General features: G+C 39.2%; 1 protein-coding gene across 1 annotated transcript in view; it reads left to right on the top strand.

The window, feature by feature from the left end:
- The first annotated feature begins 7,692 nt into the window (after positions 1-7,692).
- Positions 7,693-26,887, top strand: part of cntn3a.1 (contactin 3a, tandem duplicate 1) — a 79,456-nt gene continuing 60,261 nt past the window's right edge. Inside the window, exons 1-2 of the mRNA XM_078254732.1 lie at positions 7,693-8,134; positions 16,219-16,362. Coding sequence (XP_078110858.1) covers positions 16,308-16,362 — 55 coding nt within the window. The 5' untranslated portion in view covers positions 7,693-8,134; positions 16,219-16,307. The remainder of the gene's footprint in view (positions 8,135-16,218; positions 16,363-26,887) is intronic.

The raw sequence follows: 26,887 nt of genomic DNA, 5'->3' as shown, positions 1-26,887 counted from the left end.
TTATTTTAAATTACCCAAGCTCATTAAGTTCAGGCTAAATATATTAATTATGTCACTCCTATGAAAAATGTAACCACAAGTGTGTGGCCTTCTTATGCTCCAAGAGAGTGCCATACATCCACAATAATATAGGAAAAATATAGAATAGCAAAGACATATGCCTCCCATACACCTCTCACATACAAATGATTGAAAACACCTCAAGGGCATGCATTTACACACACACATTTGCACGCATATTATCGCACACATGCACACACACACACACACACACACACAACGTTTTCTGATTTTAATGCACAACAAAGGTTAAATTTGTCATCTTGTCACTGTCAGTTTGTTCTTTGAAGAGGTAACTGTTACTTCAAATCTAGAATATTTCCTAACTACCATACACACACACACACACACACACACACACACACACACAGATCAAAATTCAGAGGGAATTTCTTCATGCAGGTTTTGCTTTGATTGTGTTACATTCAGTGGGTGATTTGCCATATTTGCACATTTACCAAGTCTGGCAGAATCACTTTGGATCAGAATAAGTTTGACAAATTAATTCTGCTTATGCGTCATTGTATCTGTTGTGTTTGGACAGGTATACAATTCTTCTTACAAACTTATTTTAACAATAGTCATGTTACTGTCTATAAACACAAAGAGAAAAAGCAGATTGAAATAAAAAAGTTCCAATATCCAATAATGATTTGACTTATAATTGGCAATAATTGATTAATCTTGAAGTAGTCTGGGTCATAACCTCCTTTTAGAGGGACAACTACCTCCATTTCATGGTTCAAGAACTCAGCTTTTCTAAGTGAGAAGAAAAATTGGCTCAAGGTTAAATGCTTTGGCAAGACAGTCATTAGTTTGCAGCAAGTGAAGGCTAGTGGTAAAAGAGAAAACCTCTTGATTTTTCTGTGTGATATCTCACACACAGACAATTTGGCCCGTGGAGCCAGGAGTCACACGTCAATATCAAAGTCCTAGTGTTAGATTATTTCAAACTAACATGAGTAATAATAAAAAAAAAAAAGTCTTCTCACTGAAGTTTTTTCATGAGCTTGCTTGGTATTAAACATGTATCATTAACGAGTATTACTGTCAAAATACTTATTTTGCTTAATTAAGCTCATGCCAATTATGCTGCATTATTTACTGATCATTACTGCCACTGATCCCAGGAGTGCTTTTCTGACATGGAAACTGGCAGAAACTATGATCTTTCAGCACAATAATTATTGCACACCAAGAATGTCAACTTAATTTGACATTCAGTTGTGCAAACATTGTGACTTATTCAGGTTTGCTCGTCAGATGATCAGCAACAGGTGTATTAAAGGACAATTGTGGCGCAAAATGAACCTATGGGTTAATAACACATGGATACCGAGTCGACCGTTCTCTGGGATATGTTTTCATGCTAATCAAATGTGACCAGTTTTAGCGCAAACCGCTAATTAGCTTATAACGCTAGTCGTCGGGGCATGCAAAAGTAAAAAGAAATCGCTATTTCTATACCACTAACAAGTCTCAAAATAGCGCCACACTTCCACGGTAGAATAATGAGTGTCCCTACCATTCGGTATACAGGCAGGCGACAAGGGAAAACAGTCATGACCAGTCGAACGACAAACGCCGTGCTTGAGCTATGTTACTGGTTACTGGTTACACGGCGTTCGTCGTTCGACTGGTCATGACTGTTTTCCCAAGAAGGCGCATAATAGTCATTGCCGCCTTATGTTTTTTAAGATTATTGATTCAAAATTGTGTTATGTTCAAAGTATGTTTTCAACAGAAAGTCACCATTTATTTGCACATGAAGGACACTCTTTCACCTTTGTCAGAACGAGGACTGATACATACCTGCTCTTTCAAAAACTCTCCTAGTTTGCCTACATTGCCAAGTGGTATATACAGTCAACACAAGCCCAATAGTTTTTGCTTCTTTGTATTATACCTTTCAACACTATTATCCTGGACCTGCTACACAGCAATGTTTTGCAGCTTGATGTTGCTCCCTCAATGAGTGGGAGGCTATCGGACTTTGTGACAGACCGATGCAGCTACCTGTCAAACCCCAGGCTGCAAGCACAGGTGTACCACAGGAATGTGTATTTTTTCCTCTTCTACACTCACTGAACATCTGTGATTGATGTTCTAACTTTTCCACAAAGCTTCTTCAGTTTATTAACAACTCTTGTCTTGTGAGCTCTAGCTCCGAAAATATATCAATCAATAACCTTGAGATGAACACACTTACATGTAAACTGTGGAGAAGAGAATTCACTTTCATAGAGACAATAGAGCTGCAACTAATGATTACTGAACCGTTATTTTGATTAATTTACTAATTAGTCTATGAAATGTTGAAAAATGTCCATCATAAGCTCCCAGGGCCCAAGATGATGTTTTTAACCCTCCTGTTGTCCTCGGATCAAATTTGACCCATTTTCAAAAATGTTCTATTTCAGAAATGTGGTTTTTTTTCAACCAAATTGTCAAAAGAAATAACGTGGATGGTTCTGTACAACGCTCTTCACAAGTAAATGAAATGATCAGCTCACTACTTTCATTGAATTTGTCAATTTTATAGCATTTGAAAAAAAATTGATTAAAGAACGCCAGAAAAAGCACCGAAAAGAATCGGCAAAAACATCAGAAAAAGTGACAAAAAATTTGAGAAAAAGTGACTAAAACGTCAAAACACACAGAAAAGCAAAGTTGCAAGGAAGACAACACATTACACTACACGTTAAATTGCTTATGCAGTCCAACCAGCAGTTCAAAACCTTAAGGCAGGGGTCTTCAACGTTTTTTAAGGCAAGGACTCCTTAACTGAGAGAGAGACGGAGCAGGGACCCCCTATTGCATTGTATAAAATGAGTTGCATGTTAAACTGGGCCTACAATAATGTATGGGTGGCATACCTTTTTAGTGTATAATACAGTACTGAGCTATTAAATAATTGTTGCCATTATTTTATAAATCATGTTTTAATGATAAACATGAATATGGCAGAGGGAGTCCTTGGGATGAATTGTATCTATGGATGGCTACCTTAGTGACTACCTTAGATAAAGGGCAGTAAGCATATCAATAATGTCATTTTTTCACAAATAGGCTGATTTGTATTGGTAATCGATCAATGCATGCCGGTTAGATTTGTGTCCGACTTGATTTTAACTGCTATTTGTCTGATTTAAAGGCTTATTCTGTACAGAACACATGTTGTGTGGCTGATAGTTATGTTTAGAAGTCAGAGAGACTAAATCTGTTCAGATTACGGATCATCTACAGTGTGTTGTTAATTAAAATCAGCAACAGATCACATGTAGAGCATTTTGAGAGCTACTCTGTCATAATTAACAACTTAAATTACAACTGGAGACAGTGTACACGCTGATATATGGGTCTGATAACATTTTATTAAATCGGAATCGGTCCACAGTATTTCTGTGACTTCCTGTTCAGCCTGAAGGCTGCTGGAATCCATAGGAATCGGCTGGAAACTGTCTGACTTGACAGTGGATTTTTGTCACCGCCCCCTGCTGCTGCCGCCTGCTCTCGTCCACTTTACAGGCAAGGCGCAGTTCATCTCGAACGAGCCTAACATGTTGGATTCATTAAGTTTCGTAAAGACATTTTCATTTTTGAAAAAACTTTCAAAAAATTAATAATTTGGTGGCCCCCCTGCAATAGCTCTGAGGACCCCCTAGGGGCCCGGACCCCCTGTTGAAGATCTCTGCCCTACGGTACTTTATTTGCATAAAACTGCTATAAAGCGGAAAATAATCACATTTGAGAAGATAGAACGAGCAACCAATCAATTAATCGACAAATCATTTCGGCACTCAAACCTTGGTGAGATGCCTCCCTTTGATATTAAAGGTCCTATGACATGCTGCTTTTTAGATGCTTCTATATAGGCCATAGTGGTCCCCTAATACTGTATCTGAAGTCTCTTTCCTGGGCAAAGCAGAGAAAGGGGAGGTAACCTTGCTCCTTATGACCTCATAAGGAGGAGATTCCAGATCGGCCCATCTGAGCTTTCATTTTCTCAAAAGCAGAGCAGGATACCCAGGGCTCGGTTTACACCTATCGCCATTTCTAGCCACTGGGGGACCATAGGCAGGCTGGGGGAACTCATTAATGTTAAAAAACCTCATAAAGTGACATTTTCATGCCATGGGACCTTTAAATTGGTGCTGTGGATGTAAACATATTACTCCTACTCCTCCTTACTCTGATACATGGATATATTTTAATGTCAGCTATAAAGCATGGCAGGACATTGCACTTTCAATTTGGTTTTCAAATCTAATGTCAAATAAGAGGACTGCACTCTTCCATAAACATTTTACATATTGGGTAGACAGCAATCCATCAGTGGTTTATTCATTCAGTTTACTGGTTTGGGGCAACAGGGAAACTCAATGTCATTGTATGTTATATTTATATTTATATAAACAACTTAAACCAAGTGAGACCTTAACCAGGTCACCTATTTACTCCGTGTATGACAATAGCCAGTCCTTATCTGTGGTGATCTAAGGTTCTGTAAACATCATTAAATGAGCATGAAAATATGTCCAATCAAAAGACAAAATAAAAGTTCAAACAGCGCATGTCCGGCCCCATTGTAGTTGAAAAAGCTTCAAGTCACAATCAGTCCTGGTCCAGTTTTGCAGGTCAGAAAAGTCTCCTCACATCAGGCATCAGCCTCTCATTTTACTCCACGTTCTGTCCTAAGGATAAGCTCCAGTGTGCTGTCTGCATTGCTGAGTAGGCGACTGAGCTGTTGACTGTCCTTCATTTGATTAAAACTGAATGACATCATGCAGAGACAAGGGCAGGGAGGATTGCCCTAACTCAGTCAATGCACACTCAGGTTACCATCTGTGCTAAAAACTTTGGTACAACAGCGAGTTCAGGTCTAGTTTAAAACTCCCCTTCACCTTAGTCATTTCTCACAAGCACCAATTAAACCACTTTCACCTAAAATGCAGAAGTAAAGACAAGATTTTGATGTACTGTGCTACAGAGAACACAGATCTGATTGTTGTAAGCTTAGATCATACGTGTTGATCTTGCTGCTTCCATGGAGAAGCAACGTAAAAAACATGTATTTAGCTTTTTTGGCTAATGACATGCTTTCACATTAGCCACCACAAAGAAGTTACCTATTAGTGGGAACAGGGATACAGGTAGTTTACCAGCAAGACTGCACACCTTTCCTAAAATGAAACAGAGTCAGTCAGTCCATTTTTGAAAAGGGTTGAACATCAAATTAAAAGATAGATAAATGGAGGATAACAAATTATATAGTTCTCTTATACCTATTAGTTAACTTAGGTTAATTAGATATTTAAGTAAGTAAACTGGAGAATAACAGGCAGACGTGAAAGAAGCTTGACATAAAAGAGTATGACACGGAACAGGTTAGGGAAAATACTTCTGACTAAAGACAATATTTTATTTAAGAGCATCGCTTTGCATGTGTCTGAAAGAGTGTGGCAGTGTGACACCTCTGCAGAGAATAATCTGCCTTCTCTTGCTCACAGAGAGAAACGCTTGTCTTTCCGACTCCTGGTGGCGTTGACAAATTGCTTATTTCAGCATCTCATTTACTGCCTCAGGACAAACTTAATTCATGTACTTAAATGACATCTTCCAAACAACAATGAAAAGCTCATTGTTGCATTGTTGATGGTTGCATGCAGTATCTGCCTCCTTGGAGTGCAGAGGGAAATGAGTAAAACTGCATGAGGTAAAATTCAGTTTCTTTGGAAGAAATCGTCACAGTAAAACGATAAGAAAATTTCCCTCCAGCCATGAGCATGAAAGAATTCATGAAATATTCAAGTCTAGTTGCAGCTATTTGTGTTTAGGGTGGCTATACTATTAAGTGTTCCTTGGAGCTTTGATGTGCCATTAGCTGTGTGTATGGCTGGCTAAGGAATACTAAATGTTCATTCAGTAGGTTAATCCAAATACTCTTTTTTTCCTTTTGCCTTTCCAAGGCTCAGTGGGGCATTCAGTAATTTCTGCTGTAATTATCACTTTCCCATAGGCTCAAACAGAAGTAGATTCTCTTAAATCCCACTCAACATTATGAGTGGATTATGAGCCAGAGGCAGTGCATATACCAAATTCTGACTGTTTAAACTTAATGAGTTGGCAGTCTGTCTAGTTTTATTGAGTAGAAGTAGAAAAGGATAGAAACAAATGCATGATCATGCGTGTGTATCAACTAACACATATGTGTTATTCCTGATACAAATCTGTTTCTTATGTACTAATTTTGTGTTAATTTAGAAAACATGTTAACATCTCATGAAAAAACTGTGAATAATTTGATCACAGTTACATCTGCTGCTACAAAGGTACTGTATTATTTGGAATGCCTTGATCATCACTTTTTTTAGTGACTTTTAAAGCAGCAGGGGGCAACCAGCAGACCCCCAAAGAGGACACTGTTATCAGTTAAGTAACTAACAACTATAGCTGTCTCTTTGATAGTGTGGGACTGCCAATAAAAAAACCTAAAATGAACATTAACAAGGCTACATTTACTCAAGCACTGTCCTTAGGTACAACTGTGAGGTGCCTGTACTTTACTTAAGTATTTCCATGTTATACTACTTTACACTAATTACCAGTTACTTTGCAAATTAAAAGTTCTGCACACTTACACACAGGTGTCATCTAGACAGGTGTATGTTGGGTGGAGCTAAACTGGGGATTACATTCTATTACCAAACTCTATGTTCTAATAAGATGACTGATAACTTATAAGAAGGATAACAGGGTAAATGTTGTCCCACCTTAACAGGTACAGTAGGCTACAGCAAGGGAGAGGAAGATGCCAATCAAGTACAGTTTGTACAGGCCCACACAGTCCTGAGAATACTTTTAATAAGTGAAACACCTGTTTGTGTGAGTGGACTGTGGGTGTGGAAGCAAAAACATTTACTTTTTATATTTTTTTAAAGATTATTTTTAGGCCTTTATTTTCACAGGTGAAGAAACGAAAAGGGAGAGAGAGGGGGAATGACATGCAGCAAAGGGCCACAGGTCGGAGTCGATCCCGCGGCTGCTGCATCGAGGAGCAAACCTCTCTCTCTCTCTCTCTATATATATATATATATATATATATATATATATATATATATATATATATATATATATATATATATATATATATATATATATATGTGTGTGTGTGTGCCTGCTCTACCAACTGAGCTAACCCGGCCACTTACTTTTTATATTTTAAGTAGGCTACACTTTATGATAATATCTATGTATTTTTACTTTTCACTTGTAGTATTTAGAATTTAGAAATATTTTACGTAACATTAGTAATATTTTTACATTATGGTGTAGTCCTACTTTAGAAAAGCATAGTGTAGGCCGAATACTTCTTCCACCAAAGAAAATTAAACATGTTTAATTTCTGTTTTTAATTCCTTAGAAAGAAAAGAAAAACAACAACAACAACAACAACAACAACTAAATCAGATAAGCAAGATCACTTCATAGGATCGTGAGTGAACGTGCTGTGAACCTGCAGGGTGAACAACATCAACAAGAAACAGCTACAGTAGCTACCCACCTCTGATGCCCCATGTGCCACTGCCGCCGCGCGCGCAGCCAACTACAGTCCTCATCCTGTGGACAAGCTCAAACTGAACACCGCCATCGTCAACCAGACCGTTAGCACTTTCTGCTCCTAAAATGAATTCATTCAGCGACATTTAAACACCTTCACACCGCAGACATTTTTGTTGAAAGCCACCACGGCTGCGGGTTTAGTTCGTATTTGCCTGGCGGCGGAGCGAGCAGGACTGCCTGCCTGCCTGCCCTAAATGAATGTGCCGGGGTCTGGAGAATGGAAAGCAGAGGACCCGGGCTGCTAGCAACTACTCGGACTCCTTCCTCCGCAGAGGCGAGAAGAGAGTTGTTTGGCCATTTCTACGAGAGCAACACTTTGAAGACGAACTTCCCTGTCGCCGTCGACTCGATGCCGGGAGCTGCTGGGCTGAAGGAGTGAGGAGATGCGCTGTGTAACATGGATATCCGAGAACGGATACACATCCTCAAGCATCGCAGGGGACGTACTCAGGTAAATAACCACAACTATTTGCTTTTCTCTATTTTCTAACTCTAATTGTTACTGTTCATGACACATTATTGCTTATTTTCGGTCTGTGCAATCACCAGGCTGCTTTGAACCGTCAGTCTACAGAAACTTCCACTTCTGGCATCGAAGATACTTATATATTTTAAACATTCACAGAGAAATATAACCATACAGGCTGTCACGTTCTGGGTTTTTCAGACTGCTCACTTTTATTTATTTCTCTCAGTCAATAATAATAGGCAGCACGCACTTATCCAGGTTGTAATGGCACATGTCAAGGCATATATTTGCGTCCATGCCTTTTTAGCCATGTGTCAATTAGGAAACTAACAGGTTTGAAATACCAGTTCCCAATTGAGTTGTACAATTTCTACACAACCCATTAGAGATAAAAACATTCTCTGTGTCCTCTGATTGCCATGATCATTTATACCATGCATCTCTGTAAGAGGGCACAAATCTATCTATTACTTCTTTCTCATTTAAACCTTTTGCAGAACTCATTTGTCTTCAGCGATCAACAGGGATTGGACTCAGTCCAGTCTCATCATCTCTCCCTTTCTTTGGTTGCACACAGCTCCGAGCCTGATTGCTGTTCAGATTGTTTAATGTCCTTTAGCGTGTGACTCCGTTTGAAATAGCTATCCTCATGAAATCAAGTGTCCATATGTTTGAGAGGGAGCTGCCTTGCACATTATGATTCTGCTATTAAGTAAATTAGAGGTGACTCAGGATAGGGTTCTGTCGACAGTGTACTCTTCCCTGTCACAATGTGTTTACAGTTTGTGTCATTCTTTCAATTGTTTACAGGGAAGTCCCAGTGCTGTGAAGACTTTCTTTTGTTTCATGTTGACATAATGTCAGCTGGATGTGCCTTGGGCATAACTGTTTCTACCAAAATGTGTGTTTTAATTCCCTACACATACACTACTTTGGAGTGCAGTTACTCTTCTTACCTTCAGTATCCAAGTGGTTTGAATAGTAGAGCTACTACATATCTCCTTGGGGAAGTGTGCTTATGGCTGGACACATTTCTGATGATGTCACTGGCCCAGAAAGAGGAGGAGGGTGGAACATGAAGTTCATAGTACCCCACTGAGTGGAGCCTGCATGAGAAGTGGAAAAACAGCACATAGACTGACGAAGGTTGATGCAGGCAAAATGATGTCCAATGTCCGATGTTCAATTTTTCAATTTTATTTGTAAGGGATAATGTGCAATTAAAACATAAATGTAACCATTTGATGCATTGCACCAGAGTTAGCCTTAGGCTAATTTACATCTGCAGTCCCACAGGAAGCACAAACACAACATTTTAAAAATGAAACATCACTCAATAAGTAAAAAACAAGTAACAAATAGCAGTATATTACATTTCATACATACACACACACACATGCACCACATGATCAAGGGGTGTAGCGGTTTGCACAGCACACAACACAACCCCCCCCCATACACACACACACACACACACACACACACACACACACACACACACACACACACACACACACACACACACAGAGACTTAGTTAGAATGATCCACATGGTTTCTTCAGAAACCTGTTTCAGTTTTTTGTGTCTCTGCTGTTCATTCAGAAATAAAAGGAATGCAGCAGACCGCCAACATTTTGCCCGCAGTGCTAATCTTTGTCTTTATTTCAAACTAAGTACAGCTATTCCTACTTTTTTAAGGAACCTACTGAATTCTACACAATGCATCCTTGTGACTTTCTACAGAAATTCTTTACAAACTGTAAGTGGAAAAGCAGCAACACAAAACTGAAACCATTTTGCTTACATGTACCTATTGCCTTAAAACGTTTAAAATCAACCCCAATTTGTGCTAATCAGAATGCAGATCCTTTTCACTGCATCAAAATACCTCAGTTTTTTTGCTTCATGAGTTGCTGTTTTTTCAATTTCTGATGCACACCAGCTCAGCGGGGTACTATAAAGTTCATGTTTCGACCTCCTCCTCTTTTTGAGTCAGTGACATGATCTTCAGAAGGACAGGAGACAAAGTCTCTCAATTTTGTAATGTGGTGTTGATGGACATCACAGCTGGAAGTCTGCAGTTTTGAGGTGGGCCACAGTTTATATGTTTTTCCATACAGTACTATCTGCCAGATTCTTTGTAATCAGCGTTCTCCCAATTTGTATAGATGCCTTAAACCTCGGTGCTCACAGACACTTAAAGTTTTTTGTCTGTAAGAGGATCTTTCATTCACTCACAGTAATAACAGCTTACCCTTTCTTCGTTATGGGCTTAAAATTGCTTCCCAAGAAAACTGCTGGGTTCACCAAAGTGTTTCACAAAAGACCTGAATCTGTGTGTTTAAGGAACTATTAATCGGCAGGCCCCTGAATCTTAATGGGATTCTTAATTAGTACCTTAGTAATGGCAGGTGCACTAGAATTGAGCAGCATCAGTTGTAAGACAAATACACAATGTGGTTGCTGCAGGTGCCTAATTAGAGTGATTAAGATCTAGGCCACTCCAGTCACATTTAGTTTTTTTCCAATAAAATAAAAAGTCACAGTTTTTTTAATCAATTCATTTACATCTATTACGTATTTTAAGGAATTTACAATAAGTGCATTGCTTAAAATGTAACCATTTAATCAATAATGCTTTTAGAAACTGCATAGCTCTATAATGATGTGTATCTTATTACCATATACGCTGCCCATTATGTTAAAATTTGGGCTTAGAGAAGAAGAACCGTTCAACATACTCAGTTGTTTGTGTCACAGGGGAGATTGGGAAGAGCGCGTTGGTGGAGCGCCCCTGGTGTGGTCTGGAGAAATGAAGAAGCTGGCATGTGTGATGTCATGCCTGCGGCTTGTGTGCTTAGATCAAAACACCATTAGTCTCTTTGTCCTGTGCCACTATTTGAGATAGAATCTTGGCTCGGGAATATGTTGGCGCTCCCTTGACTCCCGTGGTGTGCCATTTGTGAGGAATAAAAAAAAAATAAAAATTGGTTTGGCACGCATGAAAGCTTTAAGAAAGTTTTGAGCTCATTGGTTATATGTGCATAGATTCTTGAAGAGCTAAACTGGCGGAGGGAAGTTTAGGTTGTGTTGTGGCTTTTTCATGTCTGTGCAACTTTGAAAGCACTATTGAGTTCAATGTTGACAGTCAGTACAAGCAGAAGTAAGCACTTTCAAAATAAACTTTAGAAGTACTGTCATTCTTTTTCTTGTTAAAATCGTGCAGGAGGCTACACACGTTTTGTGGAACAGATATGGCACCTACACATAGCAAGGACCATTTCCGTTCGATGATGAAAATAGTGCACTGTCAAAAAACAAAATAAGAGTAAGAAAATCTTAATTGCTGGCTTATGGCTGTGTATATTTGGTTCAATAATTACATATTTAGGGTACATCAACCTCAGAACTGTAAAATACTATTATCTGATTAAGACTTGATATCATTATCACCGCCACTCTTCCACAAAGCTGCTTGGTAAATCTTTGATTCAAGTGTGCGGTGAATCCAAGTGTGCAGGATTAGGAAGAAATTTCACGTTCTCTACTACTACAAGTCTCAACTCGAGCACCACCAGAAAATGAATTTTAAATGACTGGAGGCACTCAGAGCCGTGAGATGAGCCTCACATGCAGGAAAAAACTGATCGAGCTGGTGTCTGCACATCCAGTGAAGTCACAGCTCAGGTGATTAAAGATGCAGCATTGTATGCCATTTTCCTCGCCTTGTCTCGTTCCTGCAGAGCGTAAGTCTGGTCTCATTCATGATTCAGAGCTCGGGGGGTGTGGGGTGCTCAGGCACGAGTTTTATCTTCATCTGGACTTTTCAACCAAAGGGACCAGAAGTACATCTATACTAATACATTTTTGAGCCCTGAAAAATTCATGGCAGCGGAGAGATTGGGTGTAGTGGAGAGGCTTGAATCAACTGACATCACTGTCAGCTTCTATGGCTGACTGAGCTACAATCTGCGGTTTATCAACTCCAGCTGGTGCTGTCAGAGAAAAAGAGGAAAAGAGGTGTCACTTTGACAACACTGAAATTTGGAGAGGCGCTTTGTCTCCACGAATCTGAGGCTTCCCTCAAAGCAGCTGCATTTTCTCAAAAGTCCAATAAAATGGAGCGTTCAGTTTTGTGTCCAGCTTTCTGGTGTTCTAATGCATGTTATTGATTACATGTGATTAGATGAAGTCCTATTTCACACTGCCCTCTCTGACATAGAATTATAAATAAATTGTTGAGTATAAAATATCTGAAAATGAATAATGCAATCCAATCCACTTTATTTATATAGCACGATTTTAACAAACACAAGGTTTCCAAAGTGCTGCACAAAAAGATAAAACAGAAATAAGTAGAATAAATAAAAAACTAAAATGCACTGCCCGCACACAATAAAAATATGTAAGTATACACATAACACTCTACCTGGTGTTAAAAAGCCAAAGAAAAGAGGTGGGTTTTAAGAAGATTTTTAAAACTAGACAGAGAGGAGGCCTGTCTAATGTGCAGAGGCTGTCCATTCCAAAGTTTAGGAGCTGCAACGGCAAACGCTCGGTCCCCTCTGAGCTTGTAGCTTTAGGCACCATCAGGAGCAGCTGACCTGAGAGATCGGCTGGGAGTGTAGGGGTGCAGCAGCTCAGAGAGGTAAGGTGGGGCAAGGCCATTCAAGGATTTAAAAACAAATAAAAGAATTTCAAAATTAATCCTCAAATGGACAGGCAACAAGTGGAGTGAAGCTAAAATAGGTGAAATATGCTCATACTTGCTTGTGCCAGTTAAAAGACGTGCAGCAGCATTTTGTACCAGTTGAAGACGAGCAATGGAGGACCCACTAGCCCCTATATAAAGTGCATTACAGTAATCCAGCTGAGTGGTCACAAAGGCGTGCAGTGTTTCCTTTTAGGATTTTTTTTTAGCAGTGGGGGCAGGTCTGGCCGAACAATAACCCCAACCCTCCCCTGTTTTTGGTGGAGCTTTTCGTTTAATAGTCGACTCGGAAGAAAGCGAACGTTTTGACAATAAACTACATCAACACAACAGTATGTGGAGTTAAACTGGACGGGTCCAATAACCTCTGAATAGTTCTACTTGTTGTTAAATTACAATGTGAGCGGCATTATGTGCATTATGTTGGCAGGATCATTTAAAAGGCAACCGGGACTACATTTTTTGTACAGCCCTATTTCTGATACCGTGGTGGCAGGAATTTTGCCATGGTGGGCCGCCACTACAAAATCAACATAGAGGAAACACTGGGCGTGGATTATTGTCTCAAAGTGTTGTCTCTGAAGGACTGGTTTGATTTTTGCCAGCTGCACATCTCAATTTCCCGAAGCACAGGTAACCGAAAGTAAGGTGTGCTTATTGCTTGTTTTGTCGGACCAACAGTCTTTTGACTGTTTGATAAATCACTTTAATGATTCATTTATTATCAAAAATGTATATAAGCCTAGACACCATCTGGGATGTTGGTTATCATGATAATGTGACATTTGAGCATTTTACACAATTGTTATGAAAAAAATCTTACCCACAGATCATGAAGTAAGAGACGACATCTCTGAGATTCACCTGGCATTTTGCAGATCTCCTCTAATCATCATGACTTGCTTTTAATTAAAATGTTTTGATCTCCCAACATCAATCACCAGCCGTTTGGCCCATTTTCAGTATACCTATGTCAAAGCTTTTGAATTTGGCAGATACCATTTATATTTCCTCCAGAAATTGAGAAGTTTGTGTAAGTACTTGAGCTGAAATGTCAGTTTAATAGATAGGAATATGAAACACTTGACGGAGATAATTCTGTATGCAGCGTGCCCATCACACGGTCAGCAGTGTTAAATCATTACCTTGGAAGAAAGACAATTTGTAAATGTCATTTATTGCATTTAGTTTTTCTATGTTGTTCTCCAGTTACATGATCTGCATTTGTAAAATGAGAGGGGGGGATTCATTGCTGTTGTGTTACATTTCAATAGTTGAGTTTGTGCAAATTCGATAAGGAAATGTTGAGGCCAGGACTGTCATTCCAGCCTTGATCATATTCCATTTTCAACTACTGCTTTTCCAGAGACATTAAAGAGGCTGGAACTTGAAAGGCAGAGTTTCAAAGCCTTTCCTATCATGAACTTCCATCTCATACAGCAAACAAATGAGAGAATCAATTTGGGATGAAAGTAAGTCATTGGCCTTGTCACTACCACTTAAGGTCACAAGGGTAATTAATTTTGTACTGAAGAGGAAGTCAAATACTGCCATGGACACTCCCCAACTCCCCTAGCCATCATCTCAGTGCTGAGCTGCTTTGGATCAAAAGGCTGTCTGATGTCTCTTGTCTCAGGGTTTGCTGAGTAAAAGAGATCAAGAGATGGCTGTTAGAGGCCAACAGATACCTGCTCTTATGAATAGGGTGTCTTAATGGTTCACACGTTCTAGTCATGTCCATTTGTGGATCAAGTCATTTTAGATGGCCAGAGTGCCAAAGCTTTACACAATTACTTGTGTTACTACATTTACTCCAGTTTTTGAAAACATGAAGCAGCGAGTGTTGAATTGCAGCAACAGTTCAATCTGCAGCCTGATGTTTTTACTTTAGATGTTAACCCAACATTTAAATAACATGGAATATGTGTGAAGTTGGAATATAAAATGTTGCTGAATGTCTATGCTCATATTCTTTTTCTTCTTCTTCTTCTTCTTAAAGACATTGTGCGGAGTAATTTATTCAGCTCATCTCTCACAATTATTTCCTCAAAGGAGAAGCACTCCAAAAATATCCAGGAGCACAAGACGGGATTTTAAGTCTCTGTTATATTATTAAAAGCCAACATTTACTCATGACATTTGCATCTTAATAACTGCAAGATAAGTTGGAACTAAGACACTCTAAACCTGATCCCCATAATGAGATTTATAGGGGAACAGTTGCCTCTTAATGGTTTAGTACACACAGAAGGAAGAGAAGTGTAGGCGAACGTGTCAGGGACGCAGTTGATATATTCACATAAGCATCAGTATGCTCTGTCATGCCTTTCAGTGGTGCAAAGATAAGAGGCGCGCAGATAACTGGGAAACTATGAAAGTGTAATCTTTCAGTTGTCTCTGCTTTTTTGGCACTTGCCTTTTGATAGACTTTACTGTATGTTATGTTGTTATTAATTGTTTTCCTCATTAATTCCAGCATGCTGACGGTGTGTAGTCAGAGGAAACGGTGTCATCAGTCACTTAAATTTACCAGGGAGTGTTTGAGCAAAGACAATGGCTAATTTCCTCTCTTCATCCTTCCTCACTCCATAACTAACCTATCATACACAAACACGTATCTGCTGCTTTATCAGAAAGGATCATAGCTATCAACGTGTCAGGGGCGATGGAGCATTTAGACAACTAAATACATCACTGTTTATCAGTGACGGGAGGAATACGTCTCATTATCATTTCACAACTTTTTTTGGGACTTCATTTGAGTCTAAGCAGGGATACATTACAGTTTAGTCCTTGAGAAAATCAATCAATTTGTGTTTCCCAGAGGACCCAAAATGGTTTTGCCCTGCGTACAGTCATCTCTTTATGTCAGAAATGCATAATCCCTCCAGCTCAGATGAATTTGAAGAGCCAGGACAGTGCTTTATTACATGCTAGGGAAGTGTCTGACAACCAGCTTGCTTTTTGTTTTGTCTCAGCAGGTTTGAGTACAAGCAATCCCTTTATGTTTCTCTTGCAGACATGATCCCTATTATGCAATGTTAAGCTCACTTAAGCAAACGCTTCAGCCCAAGTGTTTAGTAAGTGCTTTGCTTGGACAAATCATTTTCTGTGTTTGCAAAAGAGAGCGGTTTCCTGATTATTCTCACAGATATACTTTATACCCAGACTCTCACAGTGCCTGCAATTCAAAATAGAGCTGCTATTATCAACTGTCACCTTGACCTGAAAAGTGTTTGCAAAGATTAAATGTTATCAGAAAAGATATTTTGTCCTCTTGTGTTTTATGTCATTGCCTTACAAACATGGACTTTAGTGTCTAATTGCTTCCCCCTCTTTTCTTTTCATTTGACAGAAGAATGGTAAAATTGCTGTAAAGGACAAAGCCAGGATTCTACACACCTGTGATTTGATGTGAGCTGGTATTGACCTGAGACCATTAAAATGGAGTTGCTATGGAAACTTATACTTCTGCTGTCACTGGTGGAGTGTCTGGAAGGTAAGCCTCCCAAAAATGCACTATTTATGTTGTTAGCATATGGGTTATGAATTGTAATTTAAAGATTGTTTTTGATGGCATACAGAACATATAACACCTCCGAGTATGGATTTTATGGCAAAGAACACCCAAAGCTTTTCTCCAATTTTACAAATCGTAGGAACAGTTTACCTTGTTGTCAGCTCAAGGCAGCAAATCATCATTCTTTAATTTGCGCATAGCAACTATCTCTATTTTTTTCCTCGTCAATGAATTTTGTTGGAAAAAGAATAAGCCAGGTTTCTATCTCTGAAAGACAGTCCCTATCTAGCAGTTGAATGTGTAGTCATTCATTTTAATGAATGACTACCTCAATTGTTACCCTAATTGAGATTGCACTGACAGTAGTGCAGAAATCTTGTCATTGATTTTGCTTTTAATGAGAGACCTAATTTTCCTTCCTTACAAATGGTCAAATGCTAGCTCTCTTCAGAATGTCAGAGTCTGAAGCTGAGAACAAGATGAATAAGGGCTTTGTCGCATGAGCAAAGTATCTTGAGGAATGAGTGATCTTTCATGTTGCCTTGCTCCCAATCAACAGCCCCTCCTCACAGCTGGGACCTAAAATAATTAGTGTGCGTGCGTGTGTATGTGGTTATGTGTGTACGGTCCCTGTGTGTATTTTTTGTGTGCACGCGTGTCTCTATTCAAAAGCACAACAGCACGTCGGCACCTAAATTTGCCTACATGGCAATTAGCACCACTTATCACTAAATCCGATACACATCAGCGGATGTCTAATGAGGCTTTCCTCGGGGAACTGTGACTCACTATGGGATTAGGATCTACACCACAAGTCTGGATCACATAATATGTCCTACTTAAGTATTCTGTTAAATATACAGAGTTTTGATCTCAGACAAACAGCTTCAAGGAGACAATTCAAGTCTACAGTCTGTGTTGCACCATAGATTCCAGCCACAAAATTTACTCTTGCAATCATGAAGTGCAGAAACCGCATTCAGGGTTATTTATTCAAAGCAAATTAGTGCTTAACAAAGGAGTAGAGGGCAAATCGTTTCTGAAAAGCATTGTGTTGCACAGCCCTTGCCTCACTCTTGAGGCTCACAGTCACAGTTGGTAACACGGAGTAACCTGGCATTAATATTCAGTAAGGGGTTACATGACATATGCTCCACTTGCAAGACAAGTATGGCGCAATATAACGATAGACCTCCAAAGCCTCTGTGTTCTGAGAAAGCGTTTTAGTATGCAGACGTGCAATACTCGGTAGAGAAAGCACTGTGTGAGAGTGTTAGATAGGTGCTTCTAGGTAGTTTATTCATCCAGACTTGGAAGGTTTTTTTTTAAACAATAGGCATCGTCTGTGTGGGAGAGCAATGGGGCAAAGGGGAAGTCATTCCCAGAGCGAGTTCATTGGAAGTTAACCAGCTCTCCCCCCAATCCTCCCAGAGGGTCTGAACGGCCTGAGGCAGGGGCGTGTCCTGTGTGTGTTTGTGTGAATGTGGGTAAGCGAAAGAGCGAGGGAGCAAAGAAGAGGCGTTTAGGTATGGCTGGATGCAGTTTGCTTCACACCCATACAGCTAACCGTCACACAGAAATCCACTTCCAGCACTGGATCATCAGTCTCCATCTGCCAGAAGTGGTTTTGTCATACATTCATAACCTGGTTGGCAGAGCATGCTCACAAAGGTGTATAACCAAGAAAGCTCAATTTATTCTTATAAAGTAACTTATTATCTTTAAGGACTAAAGAGAGGAGATATCATTTCTGTTCAATTAACACTGCAATATTCAAAAACATTAAAATATATCAAAGAGCCACTGTACAGCAATCTGGTCATTAGGAAAAAAATAAGCCCTTGCTGCGATGCTTGCTGTACTTATTCCCTCTTACTACACAACCACTTGCCAAAACATAAATCATTGATGCAAACTATTAATTTAAAAACATTTTACTTCAAGCTCAATGAATTTCCAAGCATCTGCCTAAAAACACTTTGCAGGAGTGAAATCATAGAAACATCTGTAGTTGGCATTGAAGAGCCAGAATTAAACAGCCCTGGAAAAAAGTAAACAAATCAAGTAAGATTGCTGTTAAGGCTCTAACCAGCAATCAAATGTTTTGTGCTTTCAGAATAATTTAGAATTAATATGGTAAAAATCTTCCATGGTTAGTTAAGTGGGTGTCAACAGTTTCGGAGAAGTAAAGCCTTTTTGTACAAGGTCTTGGTGTTTAATTTGATGAAAAATCAACAAAATCTCTTGGACTTGCTGGAAGTGGAGTGATATGATTAGATACCTAGTGTTTAGAAATAATTCACCTCGGACTGTGGTTATCAATCAGAACTAAGTATTAGCCAGCGGTCACCCTAAATAAATACTCAGAATACAAGACTTAGAATGCTAGTATAAATGAAGGGCTGCTTCTGGCCAGCATTATAATCTCCTAGAACTACTTTTACTATGCTCTGTATCCCTCCTGTGTGCATCCCGGAGAGGACTGGAGTTTCAAATATTGACTTACCTCATTGATTCATCAGAACATGGCAAAGCCTTTTAAGAATCCTTAAGCAAGGATTTTATTGCATCTTTGAAGTTCTGTATATGGGAAAATGTGGAATATTTCCCAGTGAATCTTCCTCCCATAGCTGGCTGTATCTTCCCTTCATGCAGGACTGAAAAATAATCCGTTTTAAATGTTTGCGATCGCAGTGTAGTTTCAATTAAATATCCTTACTAATTAATCTGTATTGTGTATTATTTCTTGTAAATACATCACTATCAATTAAACAGCAATATTTATATTTGTGTCAGGATACCTCCTATAACGTTGAGCACAGCTGTGAGCTGCTTTAACTGGCATATTTCTGGCATAAAATTACTCAACATTAATGTGAACATTTGAACTGTATCTTAAATGCAAGCAGAGACAGGACAGTAATCACGCTCTTATCACCAGATTTATATTCATCAGAAAGAATTAAGCATTTAATTTTAGCATCACACTAATCACTCACACATACAGTAGCTCAATGGGAGAGTGTAAATGTGTGTGTCGTGCTAAATATGATATTTTGGATAGTATTAATAAGATGTATGTTACATGTTGTAAGAGACATTTGAAAAGTACAGGAATCCACACTGCATTGTAAAAAAAAAAAGAAAACCACTAATGGTTGAATTAGGCGTTTGATAAACATTATGGTACAGTTTTAAATCATGATGAATGTTTCCATTAGTGTAGACCATAGCAGTTGGAAAGTGACAAATAACCTTCTAACCAATCTTGAGGAGGAAATGGTTGGAATATTACTACAATTAGATGACAAATGGCATTCTCAGAAGCAATAGGTTCCTGGGTTTATGTAGACATTCAACAGAGAGAACAACAACAAGAAATAGCTTTAATTTCCAATTCCCACATATGAAGTTGGACCTAATCAATTCTGTTTTCCCCAGTGAACATTGGATACCCTGGATACAAGGGGTGCTATTGAATTTCAGAGGCACTAGCTTTGTTTAGCTTGAGAATAGTGTGACATGGTTGGTTATTGGTTGAGAATGTGTTGGCCACATTCCTCTCCTTACAGACTGTGTCGCTGAAAATGTAATTAACTTAATTAATGAGAGTCTACAGTACAGTGCAGTACACCCTATCACCCTGTCATAGCAGTTAAGAGTGGCATGGAACATTTTGTATTAGTTTGACTTTTTGGCTATTTTTTTATGTGTTTCATATATATCTTCTGTGTTTCTGTTTTTCAAGGACTTAAAAATAAGTTCCACAGATATTTCAGATATTTAGATGCGATGTGATGGAATCTATACTTTACTCAAAACAACCCAAACCTTCCTTCTGCTCTGGAGTAACATTTGCTGCCCCTGAATGAGAGACCTTAAAGGTGTACCTTATCGGCCTGGACAGAGGGGAAAGATGCTTTAAAAAGCAAGATTGGGTTTTTTTATTTGATGTATAAAACCCTGAGCTGAAACGAATGGATTTGGGACCTCACAAACGACCGATACCTCCCCCACAGCCGACTCCCCATGTGCCTGTTTATTCATGCTGAGGTAAGCTGGAGGAATTCATTTGCTGTCAGCTAGTATTGAATTTGAGATTAGTTTTTATTTCAGTCTCCTAAACAGCTCCCTCTGCCTTCCACTTGTGCTTCGATGCTGAGTCTCGTGTTGTCTGAGGAGCCTTCGAAAACGGCTGCACATATCACCATCTGGCAGCAGGTGACAGATATGAGTGGAGGCGGCCCTAAAGACCCTTTCATAATGACCTCCATCTCTGTCCTGCGGCATTGTGCAGTCAACTTCCTGTTAGGATTCTGGATCAGTGCACTTCTCTGATAGAGGGCTTTTGCATAATTTTTTATTCTGTGCTCTGGGGTGCTCAATGTTGGGACCTGCCATCAGATTCTGACACTCTGGTTTTAACATGATTTCTTTACTCCTTCTTAGGTCTTAAAACGGGGAACAATCTGTCAACTGAAGAGTCAGTGTTGATTTAAAATTTTAAACTTCTACCAGGTGTATTTCCTGTACGCATCCACAGTCTTGTTAAGCCAACAGGTATGCCACCAAAATGAAATGTCTTCGGTCTGTGGATCTCAGTCTGGTGTAGTGTGTGACACCTCTATGTTTGATTATCAGAAAGCAAGCCTGAAAATGATTCCACTTTCTCCTTACCACATCTTACATTCATTCTCGTGAATCGAACAAACGAGTTTCAGAGAGTTTGCATCAGTTTGAACTAAGCCCCAGGCACAGGCCCCGGAGCTCAATTCCTTCTCATTATTCTGACACTTATTCACCATTTTAATTTGAACGGTTGCCATGGTGCTGCCAAAAATCATGGGTCTCATTTATAAACGTGGCGTACCACTAGTTGATACTGTGATTTTGGCAAGGTGTTAACAAACACTTTATATCTATTGTTGTAAACATATAAATACTGCGGTGACTCCCGTGCGTAATGCTGCATGATGGCACTGCTGGCCCTGCAGGAGGACTACGGTAATGAAAGAAACAGGAGAGAAAGAGACTTCAGGGACCATGACGATGACTGGCTAATATGCCGATTTAAATTCCTTAAAGCTGTGCTCTTGGATCTATGTACTGAATTGGGTGTGGCAGAGAGGGCAACGCGCCAGAACCATGCCATCCCGGTCCATCCCGGTCCAAATACAGGTCCACGCCACTCTGGGGGCCACCGGCTGTTTCCAGAGGGAAATGGCAGGCAGCTAAGTGTTTATTTTTATTTTTTTTTATGAATATTATATATAATCTTCAACTTTATCACTAAGGCTTGTTTGGATATAATATATAGTTCTGTTAAATCTTATCATATAGGTCTGGTATATCGAAGGTGTTCCCGAGTGCCGTAATGCCTGCCGTTTTGGATGTATTGTTAATATAGGTAGTATATAGATCAGGTTTCCCTACACTATGCAAGAACAGGCTGAAATTATAATTCAATTTGCAGCAATTCCCGAGCATCTGAGAAGTTTTTTGCTTTTTCTCCACCGGTCATCATGATTCAGCATAACAAAAGAACTGCCAGGGCCATTAACATACTGATCAGCATTCATGAGGTGCTTTGCATTGACTATTTATGGTTAAAAAGTGTACAGGGCAGGATAAGATGCTGATTCACGTACGCACACTTTTGGGTAATCTGTGATTTATAAAGGGAACATTACTTACAGGTGTGCGTACGCACCATTTTATAAATCTGAATTTTTGTTGGCGTACGCCATTTTTGGCTTTTGGGCGTACATACGCTTTTAGTAAGGATCGTACGCACAGTTTTATAAATGAGACCCCAGGCCAGTTTGCTACCATAACTGAGAGTATGGGCTGGGAAAATAAAAAGTTAGTTAAATTACAAAATCTGAAGGTATATCATTATAGGCAAGGCAAGGCAAGGCAGCTTTATTTGTATAGCACATTTCAGCAACAGGGCAATTCAAAGTGCTTTACATGAAAACAGATTAAAAAATTAAAAACAGATTTACATGAAAACAGATAAAAAAAATAAAAAACAGATAAAATATGAAAAAAAGTTAAAGTGCAGTATAAGAAATTAAACATTGAAGAGCAGTTAAAACAGTTAAATAAATAAAAGCAGATAAAATAACTTTCCTGGACTCAGTGATCCAGTTTTTGGAAAGCCAAAGCTTTTTGACCAATATGACAGATAGCTCAAGCAGTCCGGTCCATATTTTCTAACCATCTCACCCACTATGGGTCCAGATGCGTCGCACGGCTTTGAGGTTTCATTCCCCATAGTTACAGAAGCTTTTCCTTTAGTATCTCTTTAGTATAACTCTTATCATTTTCGATGTGGTCGTCACCGCAAATCTTAGTTCTTTTCTTCGGCAAACCTTGCAAAGCCCGGTACAGCCCTGCAGACAAAAATCTCTTAATAGTCCAGAACGTGTTTTTAAACTATTTTATTTCTTCTGCAGTCTGTCTCTAAATAGTCAAGAACTCGCTCAGAGTGTTTATAGACAATTTTTTTCTTTTTAGGCCTTCTGCCTAAATTAGTTAGTTACTTCGACTAACTTTTTGACCAGCCCAACGTCTGTCTCTTCTGTCAACTATTGTCATGCCTGCATCAGAGAAATAATCAGAGATATGTCCATTACTGCAAAAGAATGTCACTGGAATAATCATAAATTCAATTCTATTATTTGTTATAGGAATTTCTCTTTATATGTTTATATAGATTGTTATACAGTGTCAACAATGCTTATTTAAAGAAAGACAACATCAAAAAGATAGGTCTTCAGCCTTGATTTAAAAGAACTGAGAGTTGCAGCAGACCTGCAGTTTTCTGGGAGTTTGTTCCAGATATGTGGAGCATAAAAACTAAACGCTGCTTCCCCCTGTTTAGTTCTGACTCTGGGGACAACAAGCAGGCTTGGGTGGTTCATAGTGTAGTAGCAGATCAGAAATGTATTTTGGCCCTAAACCGTTTAGTGATTTATAAACCAGCAAAAGTATTTTGAAATCAATTCTTTGAGGCACTGGAAGCCAGTGTAGAGACTTCAGAACTGGAGTGATGTGATCCACTTTCTTGGTCTTAGTGAGGACTCGAGCAGCAGCGTTCTGAATCAGCTGCAGCTGTCTGATTGATTTTTTAGGGAGACCTGTGAAGACACCGTTACAGTAGTCAAGTCTGCTGAAGATAAAAGCATGGACAAGTTTTTCCAGATCCTGCTGAGACATAAGTCCTTTAACCCTTGATATATTTTTAAGGTGGTAATAGGCTGACTTTGTAATTGTCTTGATGTGGCTGTTAAAATTTAACAGCCACATTAAACATTTATTAGCTAGAGTAGCCTACCGAAAGTTATTACCTGTTCATCAGTAGCTGTTGGTGCATCTAGAAAGACGGATGGAATTGTATTCGTTGTGAGTGACTTGTGGTTCTTTAGATTGCGGGGTTTTTCAAAGTCGCCTGGTCTAAAATGATCGCTACACATTTGCCAGTTGAGTAGGGTCTCCGCCGGTATCTTGATGTCCAAGCCAGCAGCTACTAGGTTTCCTGACTGGAGTGCGCTTCTCTGTTTACTTTATGGCGCAGTACTACTAACCGGAGCTAAGTAAAATTCCGCTGCTGCTGAGAAACTAGTCCCTCAAAATGTAATGCGATCATTGAGATGCAAGGGTAGTTTTATTTCTAACATTATTTTATCAACAGACATTTACATCGATAGGCTGGCGTTATAATTCATTTGCCTCGGGTGTACTGTGGAGTGTGTAAGACTGCTTTTAGTGGCAGGCTAGCAGATACTGTTGACTTGCGCTAGCCTAGCACCAGCGAACTCTGCAACTGGAAGGACTGGATGAAAAGTGTTGAAAACGGTCTCCACTGATAAATACCACACTGGCTAACTTGGAAATGAGGTCCTATGTCCAAAATTCTGAACCACCCCTTTAAGGGAGCTTGAGTGATCTTGAAGCATGCAGTAGAGCTAAAGGTTTGAAAATGGGGTCCTTAGGAATGTAGTTGACCTTGTAGTTGCCTGATTTTATTGCTTTTTATAAATATCTGACGGTGGTGACGAATATGTGGGACACATTTTGAGCAACCACAAAATAATAGTAAATATTGTTAAAAACTCACTGTTTGTAGTTTTTAATACATATTACAATGTACTCTTTCATGTGGTAATGATATTATTCAATTCAATTATTACTTTTTTTAATCAAGTTGAAATGATTATCTCCTATCCGAGGACAACTGATTTTGTAGGCACTGGGCCAGCATATAATCATTAAAATAATCAAAATTTTAAAATAAACCTATAAAAGAACCTTACATATGTGCAAAGGACCCCCTGATTATAACCTTGATTCTTTTTATTCATGAAATTGTTATTAATTTCCAACAGAATTAGCACTTTTCTTAGTGGGACATGTTTTTGCCAAAGTTTCAAGAATCAGTGTTCCATGTTGATTAGTTTCGTATTAATTGAATATTGAGTGTGCATTGCAGCCCAATTAGGAATTGATTAAGAGTGCAATATACACCAAGGTTATTCAAAAACATTTTGACAGACATGATTCAGCGCGATTAGGGTGTTTGCTTGTGGGTGCAGAAGGGGTAATGCAAGTTGTTCTGTTGAGCGGTTGTTTGTGCTTTGAGCGTAGCAACAGCACAAGTGATAAGTGCGAAGTCAAACACATTAAATAAGCACCATGACTCACTCACTGTGCTCAAACAGCATCTTTTCCCCCACATTCTTAATCAGGTTGTCGTGAGAATAATTTGAGGATGATTCAGAGCAGTGCATTTTGTTTTCAGTTTTAATGCATTAATTGAGTTGTTGGCACACAAAACTGCTGTAATAACCCACAATAATAACACAAATTGTCATTAAAACATATGTAAGGCAATTGTTAATCAAAGCAAATATTTATTTCAATACAATAACCTTTCATACACAAAGCTGCCGCTCTTGTAATTGCCGTACAGTATATACACTGCAATGTAGGGGCGCCGTATAGGGGGGAAAAGTTAGGACAATTCCAAGGGCCCATGACTGACAGGGGCCCCAAAACATTGGTAAAAACTAATTAAAATTATTAAACCATCGTCATTCAGTATATATATTTCAAATATAATAATACAATTAATGATCTCTTGTTGTTGTTTTTACTTGTTTTTGGCAGTAAAAGTTAAATATCCCCATTAACCAAAAAGTAAACATCCATATTGACCGACCACCCCTGTATCTGCATGAAATGGTTTGGTCCTGCCTTAGCGCTCAGTGATGCTGTTTCGTTGCAGTCAGTGTTACCAAAGCCCATCTACGGAAAGCCGTTCCACTCCCTATTCAGCCCTATTGTACCGAATTTGGTTGCAGTTCCACCAGAGTTCCACTGGGGGTGATTGCGGTCCAGTGCTAAATGAATGGGACTCTATGGAGCTAGACGGCTAAATTTGTCTCTTTCGCCTGATTGTCGTTGAGAAATCTCAGATTTGATTGTAGTTATTGCAAGTTCAACATGGATTATAGGTCAAAAGTTGAATGAACGAGTACTTGTGTCCTTTCGATTTCTTACAGGTTGAGTCGTTGTTGCCCATAACACGCTAGCATTCTGCTAATGAATGCTGATTGGTCAGTGAAGGACTGATTACGATCAGAGATCCCACTTGACGGCATCCAAAGCAGAACCAGAATGCCAGAGTGAATATTTCGGCGTGGTCTTTAAAACATTAGCAAACCTCTTTCTAGCATGTGTATTAACAGGGAGAGGCTAACCTGTCAGCTGTGTTGTCGATGCTTCGAGAGAACAAAGGAAGCGACTCAGAACTTGCCGTAAAGCAGTATCTCTGGCCGTATATGTGTATGACGTCGTTGACATTTTAAAAGGCTTTTTAGAACAAAAAAGCCACTTTAAAAAAATCTAACACCCAGCAGTGTGTATTTTCTTAGCCTCCCCTTTCGAATGCAACATTCAAATTACTAGACAAAAAATTACATCCTGAGAAAAGTGGATTTTGAGGGGTATAGCTCCATAGAGTCTCATTCATTCTGCACTGGCCTGTGAGCGCCCCCTATATGGAACTCTGGTGGAACTGCAACCAGTTCAGAAGCCGGAAGTAACGAGAGAGTGGAACTTCTTCCCTTATTAGAAATTCTTTGGTGTTACTCTACAGTACAGTGTTACCAAGTAACGTTAAATCAAAATCTGGTTTTCAAAAAAGAAACGAGAGAGAGGAAAGACAAAGGAAAGGTGTCAAACTGTAACCCAGTTTTTCTCCAAGAAAGGTTGTTAGCCTATAGTCTGTGAGTGGTATTAACCTGTTGGCTTAATGTCCATAGTGAAATAAGATAGCTAGCTACAGACTAGTGTTAGCCTACATTTAATCACCATTTAATCAGTGCAGGGAAACGTTTAGCAAGATATTCATATTAAATCATTGTCCCTGCCCCTTTTAGCAGACTTAACAGATGAGTCAGCAGCACCCCAGTCTCCTTCTTCACTGTGCCCCTCCCTG

The sequence above is a fragment of the Sander vitreus genome, chromosome 7 (assembly GCF_031162955.1).
Source record: "Sander vitreus isolate 19-12246 chromosome 7, sanVit1, whole genome shotgun sequence".
Lineage (NCBI taxonomy): Eukaryota > Metazoa > Chordata > Actinopteri > Perciformes > Percidae > Sander > Sander vitreus.
Note: the sequence above shows the minus strand (reverse complement) of the source record. Positions and strands in the feature narration are given on the sequence as shown.